Raw genomic sequence first — 10886 nt, 5'->3', positions numbered from 1 at the left:
TTTAACTGTACTTGTAAGAAGCGTATAGTTTCAAGATAATTATATTTATACACAATTATTATACATGTTAATATATTTTCTCGTCATATTATATTTTCCATGTCCTTAACGCTTTGGGAGTACTTTTGAGGAGTTTTGAGGAGTAGCTTTGAAAAGCCCTATGGAGTCTGGGTCATTGTTTAAAGCCAGGGTGGGGACTGAAGATAATATTGTGGGGCAACTAAAATGGGGTAATGCAAAAAGAGAAGGTGAAAGGTGGGGTAAAGATCACAAATATAAATCTTTGACTGACATTGAGATATAGTCACAACACGAAAACGTGGGGTGGGGGAAATTTTGGGAATTAAAACATTTCCTTCTCAGCCCCAACCCTGCCAGGTCCCTTAAGGGGACCATTATCCATGAAAACATGTTTTTCGTTTATAATTATATAATGATTGACGAGGTAAAAACACTGGAAAAATGCAATATATGCGCCGAAAACTGATATGCTCCCACATTCCTCAGGTAAAGCAATTGCAATTCATTGCGAATCTTCGCCCACCTGTCCCCAGGACGTTTAGAACTAAACATGCATGTCTGTAGTTTGGGGGATTTCTCTATAGTAATTGCATGTCCCTCTAAAGACAAAAGAAATAGAGGCAATCATGTCATATTTACTTCCCAGCATATATATATGCATCATAAGAAAAATTTTCCTAAGCATACATACTGACTTGATACTTGTCACCCAATCGATTTACTGAGGTAATGACTGTAACTGTCGCAATCTTGTGGTCATTACAGTCCATTGATCTTTCCACTGTCTCATGTTCATGCCATCCACTTTATCCCACGGAACCAAGTACTGGCCAGGTTGCTCCCACCTAAAACAAAGCGATAGTAAAATTACTGACGAAGAATCAACCTTTGTTTTCCAAGTTCGATGAGCGATAAGTACCATAAAAATTTCGATTTCAGATTGAACAAAGGTTATTAAAGAAAAAGGCAGTCCGTACACAAGTGTATAAATATTATTCCAACAAGCATCAGCCATTTTTCGTATTTCGTGATTGCATGTAAATGACATTATCTAGCTCTGGGTAAAATACCGATGAAACTCAAAAGCAAAACGCCGGCATTACCATGAATTAACCGCCTCCATTGCTACAATGCACTCAGATAATGCTTTAGTCGCATTAGAAAAACTTTCTTGCACTTTTGGTAATATTTTCTCATTTTCTCTGTTTTTGTGTTGTACCACAGCGCTTCGCAAATCTGCAAGTAAAAGGTCCGAGTTAGAAGTCGGCTACTTTGAAATTTTCGATCGATTTTCACGGTAAAGAAAGGTTAAATACAAATTAAGGCATGGGGCAAATTAAGGCATGCTTTCAGATAGTGGCATATAAGGGTTATGGTCCATTATATCACGCCATGCAGTACCAGTATTGCCTATTTTATCGAACATGCAGATATATATATATATATACCTTCAACGTGATCATCACATGCTATACTAATTCCTTCCATATCATCGAGAGAGTTGGCCACAGTCTTGTTGTATTTAAGACGTTCTTGTGTTTCTATCACTACAAACAAAAACAACTTCTCATTCTCTCGCTGAGCAAATGAGCAAACTTATTAACTTTGTTATATTAACAATAACAAGTAGAAAATAGAAATAAAGACATAAATTGATTATAGTTAGAAAAATGCATGCAGAGAGCCTTTTCCAACAGCAAATGTCTGAAATCTGAAATTACTGTACCTTTACTTTTTGTTTCAAAAACCTTTAGTAGTAATCCATCTGCTGCCTTCAAATTTAAAGGGAAAATATAGAAATATAGCGACACAAGAGAATTCCTCCTAATAATGACAGATAAAATAACATAATCTTACGTTAATTCAAATGCATATAATATATAGATTATTCCAATGCATATATAGATATCAGACCCTGGGTACGAGGTTGATATAGATATGAGATCAGTACTGTAACTTAAAATTTTTTGTTATATTAAAAGGATTGTGAGTTTTGTGACGTTCCAATGCAGGGTTGTGGCGATCGCTTCAAACAAGATATAGGCAACTTATGCGATTCGTCATAATTGCATGCAAAAGCTTAATACAGCATATATAACTATATAATTACCCTGTAAGACGGAAAATCAAGATCTCCCAAAACCGACGTAACAACGCCAAATTCATTTGAAGGATAACAAAAATTCAGGCGATTAATAGACAACTGTGATATTGGAATACGACCATGGCTATAAAAGAAATGGATGCGGCTATTATATCCAAGCTAAAATAATCCTGAAGTTGACATGGTTGTTGAAAAGTTGTACCCGTCCATTTCGGAAAACATAAGTCGATGCAATGACAGCGAAGCAAACTTGGTGATCTCTTTGTCTTTGGAAACGTTGTCGCATAACACAGTTGATAAGGCTTTAATTTGACATTCGTGGGCACACAAAGTATCTTGAGAGTATTTCAATATCTAAAGTAAATCGTGCATAGGTATAAATTGTTACTATTAAATAAATGCATTCAGTTACATGTTCAGGAAATACCTCAGTTCGTCGTTGATCTAGTTGACTTTTTGCATCAGAATTATGTTTCACCAACATTTGGATCATATTCTGTTTCGCTTGCTAGTAATTTAAAAAGAAATCTTTCAATGAATACATACAATTAGTACATATATTTCGTACACGAATATAATTTGATAGCACGGTATATGGAGGATTTTCACACAATAAAATCGTTATAAATGAAAGGTTTTTGTTTTTTATTGTTTTCAAACAATGCCCGTGGAAGTTATACTTATGTCAAATGCTACATATTCATAATAGATTTAAGGGCATACCCAGAGAAATGTTATTCTCGAAAGTGCGCAATACAGTAGAAAAAGAAATGCATGGTGTCATCTGTAATTCGAAGCATACCACAAATTTTTCAAAATCTTGTATTTGTCGATATTTTCCATGTAATATATCAAGTTGGTCTTGTTTAGTTGACCTTAATACTTCCAGTTCTTTAATTTCATTTTCAATAAATTCCATTGTCGCTTTTGATGCCACGAATTCGAGTTCAGTGCGGCAAAGGGTTCTTAAAAATATTGAAAATTATAGGAAATCACAGAGAAAAACAAACGATTTGAGGTACAGTATATGACCGACGGCAAAACGTTCTAAGGGCCGGTCACAGCTCACAATAATATGAATAAGTTGTAGGTGGCTCGCTTGGAAAAAATCCAAATGCCCTCTTTGCCCCTTCGGTAATCCGCCACTGAGTTCAAGATTGTGATTTCTGAAAAATGTCACTAGTGAAAATCGTACCACGTTTATTGTAATCCTCTGAAAATACGTCTTTCTGAAAATTACAATCCGCAGCATCTTCCCAAAGTGATTGCTTGATTATCGAGGATTAGTCACTTTGGGCGTGGTCGACCCTCTGGTTTACTTCTAATTTCGCACTTTCTGTTCACAGCAGGTTCAATCAATCCATGCACTCAAAATATCCTCAGTCACTCTATCTTGTAGACTGTAGTGTGCTTTTAAGTCGCTTATAGCTTTTACACTTGTTTAATTCATACCAGAGCCGCAAACAAAATCATGCCCGATATTAAAACCACGATATTACAGCACGCATTACGTTCAGACTTCGGTATAAATACACTATGTCAAATACATTATTTGGGTATTTTGCGGTTCGTTTTTGTTTGAAATTTTTAACAAAAATCTTAAATGGTACCTAAAATCTTATCCTAGTTTGGAAAAAAATCTCAAATCTTACTGTGCAAGTGACAACGACTCTGGATCATTTCCATACAGGGCCTTCTGTATATTCTCCATATTTTGCTGGAAATCTTGTAGTAACTTTTGTGCTTTGTGTAATTCGTTCCTGGCCTTTATCGTACTTATAAACTTCTGGAAGTGTGCCGCTTGACCCTCCTAAAGTAGAAAATATGCGGTATTAATATACTTTAAAGTTACTAACTTCTAACTCGCTAACTCGTTTAAAGTTACTAACTTCTTAGTAAAGGGTTTTCATAATAGGTTCCACTAACTGTTTAGAATTAGAAAAACGTACATACAATATTCTTTCGCAGGATTATATTTTAGCAAATACAAGACACATTTGCAGATCAGTGCCAAAGCTGAGCAAATAGACTTGGCGGTATATATGCAGGGGAAGCTGAATATTTCGTACTTGACCGTGAATTAGCATGAAGCATGGGAAGACTTGGTTCTAATTAGAGAACTTTAGCCTAATAACGCTCATTAATTCGAATAAACCTGGATTGATTTTTTAAGTTATTTCTTTAGGCTGAGCTGCTTATCTACTGATCTCCAATGCATTAAATGACTTGATAGTTAAATTAGGCTCAAATTTTAGGCATGCTATAAATACACACCTCAATGAGTTGATGCACACTAAGTAAGAGTGGACGCGGAGAAGACGTATCTGATAATTGGCCCGAGTTTTCATACTTGAATCTATATGTACAGAAAGTACAACTTCTTCGTTCAGTGCATGGTGGTCAACATGCAGTCATTTGACAAAATAATGTAGTTGCAAATTCTGTAGGTATACGAATATTTTCGAGGACAAAAACCATTTGCGACCGATATAAATTTATCAAACAACCCTAAATAAACTTGGAATTTTGTATTATCAACTCTTAATCTTACTTTAACTCCTTAGCATCCTTTCGAACGTCAATTCGTGACGTAAGTTCTTGAAGATTATTGGCGGAATCCAAGGCAGTCCTCTTTAAAGATCCATAAATATCAGCCGCTGGGTGTTGAGAAAGAATTGTCTGCAGAGTTAGAAAAATTCTTTCTTTAAATGCCATGTGGATATCAATGATGTAATCTACACAGTCACAAAGAATAAGCAAGCTTACTCCATGCACAGTTTCCTACCTCAACAGACGTCCACAGACGCGCTTTTGTTTTATCATTCTGCTCTCTGCAAAAACAATAGAGATGATTATAAAGGCATGATTATTATAACATTACTTTAAAAGAGACAATTCAAAGGTATACATAAAATAACACTACAAACTCCAAAAAAGCCTTGAGTTATTTAATTATTTTATTATATACAGTATTTTTTTCCTACAGTATAGGCTGTTTTCCACTTACGCGTTTTTCATACGCACGTACACGCACGTAAAAGTCTAAATCCTTATACATGTTTCCTTTGAATAAAATAAGTGAATAAATCGAAGGAACTTAGTTTTCTGCATATCTTAGTATGCATTAGTTGACCTAGATGTTAAGTAATAAAAAGTTAAAAGCATTTAAAATTTTCCGTACGTGTACGTGCGTATAAAAAACGCGTAAGTGGAAAGCAGCCTTATATTGCTGTTGCCACGCAGGATGCGAGATTGAAGATAATAAATATGGAACTAACCTGGATGGATTTTGATCAGCCACATAATCATTATGAAGGACATGTAAGAATGATCCAATAGCTTCGCAAGTTTCTCTTACATTCCGCTACAAATTAGAAACTTTTCACATATATCTTTTGTGAAATAAATCTTGAAAAGTGTTTGATAGCTATTTCGTTATGAAATTAACGGATAAACAACTATTACTATCTATCTATAGCTAATAATCATATAAGCTGTATTATACACACGGCTTGTGCAACACACGAACTAAAAAATGCGTAAATTTAACAAAGCATTGCACACACGCAAGGTTAAAGACGTCAAAAATAAACTAAACAAACAATTTCATCTGGTAATTCGCTGTCATACCAGACAATTGGTAATAATTTTATTGGACAAGGCAACTTCATTTCTTATCCGCATGCAACATATATTAACTGTAACTGCATACTCACTGTACATGCAGATTCCAAACCAACCACAGAGTTATTTTGTTCGTTCCCACTTCCTAAAAGTCCAGTCAAAGACGATTTTTGCACAAAATATGTATTCTCCCCAGAGGATTTTCTAGTAAACACATAGATATTGTATTTAAGGTTTAGTATACTATCAACACATACATATACATGCATGCGAATGTCGTGTATTTTGAGAGGCCCTGCATGCACGGTCACCGGCAAAAGGGCAAGCAAACAACTTCAGGGCGTCTCTCTTCCTGTCATAGCAATTTAAAGAATGAAAGACACTGCAGCAATAATTTGAACTCTAAAATGGTCTCTCTATTCGATAACTAAAGACTACAATATTCATATTTCGTCAAATGATGATTTTCGTCATACAATCAATTACGAGAACAATAAAGAAGACATGCATCTTAAAATAACACTGCTATGTCTACTAATTTAGGCAAAAGAGAATGTGCTAACCTCCTCAGATCTCTAAAATGTGAAATTCGTCCTTCTATTCTACGACGAAACTCGTCCAAAACCTTTGCTTTTTCGCGAAATTGTTCAGAATAAGATGATAATAGTACACATCGTTTTTCAAGGTCACGCCTTTTGGAATCAACTTCTGCCAGTGAATGCTCTACAAAAAGAGGATATTTCATTTCAAATAGGTTTGGTCATTTACAAAATTCCATATTTTCGCCATCTGCCGGTTTTCAAAAGCTACCGGTACCTCTATCACTATATTCAACCCAGCTTACAAAGAACAATGATACAAGAATGACCTGTCTGCAAAATCTCTTTCTCGGGATGATAGACGTCTTTTTCAACCTGGTCTATTTGTGATTGTAGTTCGGCAATTCTCTTTAAAATATCCATGCGCTCTATGTCTTTTTTCTTTGAAACCTCATCAAAAGTACTCTTGTTATGAAGTGATGAATAACTGTATGACGCATACATAATTAAGGGAGTAAAAATAAACATCTCAAAACCAATTTTAATTTAAATTATGCTTGGGGATCTTATTTTTTTACTAAAGAGAAATGCGTACACAATAGACTCGTAAAGTTCAATACAATATTTTTGCAGAAAAACGCATAGGCAATTACCAGATATATTGATCATTGATGAAGACAAAAAAATTCCAAGCATATTTTTACACTTTGATTATTCAGGAGTGATTGTAGATCATGCTACTGTGGTCGGATGGCAGTTCAGATGATGAGAGTTTAACAAGTATATATCATGGATAAATATTCAGTGAGTCACAAAATATTGCATCACTGACATACATCATAAAAAAAGATACAGTTTGAGATTCCCCTTTACAGTTTGCACTTTTCTAGTGTAAGAAAAATGTATAATAAAAAATAAGATGTATAATAAAAAATAAGTTAAATGGCTAAATAGAAAGGACAAACATCCCACTCTGCATGATCAGCCTCCTAAAACTACAATTGACATGCTTATTTTTTAAAAGATACTTTCAAGTCAACATTCAACTTATAATCAACAAGTCAAAAGGCTCCAGCAATGAAGGCAAAATCTTAAAAAAAATAAATATGGGGCTTAATTATAGAGCTTGCATCTTTTTGGAATTACTTACTGAGTAGAACGAAGATGTTTGATGACATGTGACCATACATCCATCATTGGACCACGACAGAGCCTGTACATAACAACAAAATATTAATTTATATAATAATTCCAAAACAATAACCTCTGAACTTAAACATAACAATATATAAAGCTAGCTAGTTGCGTTTTCTGCACTTGCTTGACTAGGAATAAAGCTTCCTCATTTCCAACCCTTTCCCAACCATTTCCCAACCTATTACCTTGAAAAACATCTGCAGAAGACGTTGAAGTATTAATTATACAGTTAATTATTGTTAATTATTAAGTTATTAATTATACGCCCTTTCATATAGAATTTGCTTCTCCCTTTAAACACCCCTTGCAGGTGTAGGCATAATTTATGGCAAATTCAATGGCACCATATATTCATTGAATGTCTTATTGTCTTTGTGCTACCTGCGCAATAGCAGGTCCAACTGCTGTAAATTATTTTTGCCAGATCAAGACAGATACACACAGAAAAGCCACAACTGATCTTGATAACTACCACATTTAGACCAGGGGGGGGATGTCTAACTAGATATGGGCAGCTCTGGTCACTCTTATCCATGCACAAGTTACATTCACCAGATAATTGAATCAAATAGTGCCTAGAATTTATGCACCAGAAGATATTATCCTCTGTAAAAATATTGTATTGCAGAGTAGTTAGTAAAGAAATAATTTCACTTGCGTTTTAAATTCTTCAACATTTGGCATGCGACTGTTTACATGGCGTCCTTGAGGACGAAAGCACATCTCCTCCAAGGCCCATTTTCGCAGTTCCAACGAGAGTTTATCCCTATCATTATGTGAAAAGGCATTTTTCTTATTTCTAGCTGATTTCTTTGTGGAAGAAGGAAGCATTTTAGTATTTATATATAAATAAATTCAACAACACAACTTATTATTTCAATCTTTCCCGCCAAGACTTTGTCCGGCTCATTATTTGATCAGCGGTTACATACTAGTTACTTCATTTTATTTCGTAAGGGCTGCCTTCCACCATAGACAATCCAGAAAACATTTTTGTCTGCTGGATGTCTATGCTTCCACAATTTCCTCTGTCGTGTTTTTTGTACGTATGTATACGCACGTAAAAGTTTTTAAATTGGATTAAATTTTTAAATTTAATTGTTTTAAGTACATAAACTCTATGACACTGATTCAAGCTAGTGAAAATTTCAGAATTCGTTGGGATCTTATCCTTGAGCCCTTATCGTCTTCGCCGATGTTGACGACTATGAATTATGATTGAGACCACTATGGAGGAAGACATGAGTCAATTCGTGGTCAATTCGAATATCATATAAGAGTTATAATTGTTTTACGGTCAAAGACTTGCCAGACTTCCAATAACTTTATATTGATAATCATTCATTTATGTCGAACATTTATATACCTAATGGGTACGAACCCATTCCCGACCTACAAGCCTATTATATAGTGCATTCACTGAATTGTGATGTTCACTGAATTGTGATGTACGTTTTTAATCTATGTGACACTCTCAATGTCACTGCGAGAGATCAATAGGAAATGGTAAGTGAAAGCGTGAAAGAGGAATAAGACATTTCTAACTTGTAGTTTTATTTCGAATGTGAATGATGCTGATGTATTCCTGTAAGTATAATTCTCATGCATGCATGTGTGCATGATCATGCATAAAAATGCATGATCATATGTGCATGATCATGCACACATGCATGCACTAAAATTATACTGACAGAAATGCATCAGCATCCTTCACATTCGAAATGCATATTTGTATTCTATGCGTCTTTCTTTGACTTTACTAAAAGTCTTAATTTATCCCCATTTACACTACGTGCATGTTTGGCACGTTACAGGGAAAATCGGTACGAATGAAATTTTGTTGCTAAATATTTAGTTAAATTTCATCCGTACCGTTTACACCATGATGAAACTAAGATTATTGAAATTTGGACTGGCTCAATATATTAACTTCATCCGTGCCAAACTGTGAATAAGGCTTTTTTGAAATAGTTTGGTAATGAAAATTTCTTGACATTGAAATCGATAACTCTTCACACTTTCGGTTTCCGAAACCCCAAGTCCCAATCTGGTAATAAGCAAGGTATTTGCAAATCAATCAATGAAATTAATTAAAGTGTAAATTTTATTAATGGAGTAATGAAGTATAATATTGGTTACAATATTTTTATCTCAGAATAATTCCAGAATAATTCTGTAGAATCAGCTTTGCGATATATCGGATTGCATTGTATTTTTCTGTGTTGTTTTGTTATGTTTTTGTTCATATCCGCAAATCACGGAAGACGCCCTTATTGCAATCTGAGAAATCAGTCGGCACTATAAAGAGATGGCACACAAAGAATAACATATATATCATACATGTGAAAGTAATTGCAAGCGAATTTTGTGTTCCAACTGTTCTTTTTTACCATCACTGCAGGGAATTTAATGTAGTCATAATACAGACAAATGAAGTTCTTATCAAAAGAATGTAATTTTGTAAGGACAGGATGTGATTTGTGTTTAATTAAAAAATTATAACAAAATATCGCGGTTTTTGGCAGAGACCAGAGTAATAAGTCTTTGGCGGTTTATGCATGAACGGTGGGCTGGATACAACATTATAGCCTTCCCAAAATTTCGAACTACAAGAAAGGTGGGTTTGTCCACTAATTTAAAGTGAAAAGTGCAAAATTTAAAGTGAAAAGTGAAAAATCATTTCTCAAAGCCGCTTTCGTGGCGTGATATCTAACTTATCAATGCCGTAATATATTTCTCTTTAACTGTGAATATACCAATCACAAAACTTCTAGACGTATCACAAAAAACCTTTGTTTATGCAGTCATTATAGTATATGTTTTATTTTGACTTTCACATCATCTTCGGATTTTGGGCTGTAAAAAATAATTTAGTCGAAGATAGATAATCTCAGGTAATTTTGCATTATTTAAGTTAATTAATTAACTTATGGGCTAGGCCGGTCGTTCATTAGAACGAGCAGCCATATTAGCAACTGACCTGTTCTAGCCCGTTTCTAAAAAACCTGTTTAACCTGAAAATCGAGCTGTTGAAAAATTAATTTGATTTGTTGAACGGATAACCGGCTGTTGAACCGCCCCCTACGTGTCACTCCCTTATAATCTACTATGCAGCTTTAGCCTAGGACGCCATACTTATCATCCATCTACTGTTATAAATATTTTTAAAAAACCGCAAAGGTATGGGATAACCTTGAAATCCAAAAAAGTATACCTCGCCAAGAAATTGAAATGCTTTTGCGTGTAACTGTCAAACTACTGCGCAATTCGCGTGGCTGCAATCTCATTTTATTGTAGAAGTTTGCTACTTCGTATTAATCTTCATTCTTTTTTTGTGTGTATTGGGGAAACTAAACCTGTAATTTTAGGGTTCTTGAAGCACCATAATCACTTGTTTTACA

The 10886-nt window shown here is 34.6% G+C and overlaps 1 protein-coding gene across 2 annotated transcripts; it reads right to left on the bottom strand.

The window, feature by feature from the left end:
- Positions 1-59: 59 nt before the first annotated feature.
- LOC114524899 (HAUS augmin-like complex subunit 5) lies at positions 60-8365 on the bottom strand. 2 transcript variants are annotated; one of them, XM_028546119.1, is made up of 20 exons: positions 8144-8365; positions 7439-7501; positions 7142-7174; positions 6618-6775; positions 6313-6472; positions 5842-5953; positions 5404-5489; positions 4911-4956; positions 4677-4804; positions 4400-4481; positions 3778-3935; positions 2928-3090; positions 2553-2633; positions 2328-2479; positions 2132-2249; positions 1748-1793; positions 1470-1568; positions 1125-1257; positions 717-866; positions 60-620 (listed from the first exon to the last, which is right to left on the bottom strand). In XM_028546119.1, the coding sequence occupies exons 1-19, from the start codon at positions 8314-8316 to the stop codon at positions 740-742; spliced, it is 2118 nt and encodes a 705-aa protein (XP_028401920.1). In that variant the 5' UTR covers positions 8317-8365; the 3' UTR covers positions 60-620; positions 717-739. The 2 variants fall into 2 exon arrangements, with proteins under 2 accessions (XP_028401920.1, XP_028401919.1); XM_028546118.1 differs by having other exon boundaries at positions 61-620; positions 713-866.
- Positions 8366-10886: the final 2521 nt, after the last annotated feature.

The sequence above is a fragment of the Dendronephthya gigantea genome, unplaced genomic scaffold (assembly GCF_004324835.1).
Source record: "Dendronephthya gigantea isolate DGI-Jeju-01 unplaced genomic scaffold, DenGig_1.0 000032F, whole genome shotgun sequence".
NCBI classification, from domain to species: domain Eukaryota; kingdom Metazoa; phylum Cnidaria; class Anthozoa; order Malacalcyonacea; family Nephtheidae; genus Dendronephthya; species Dendronephthya gigantea.
This window is presented reverse-complemented; position numbering and strand designations above follow the sequence as displayed.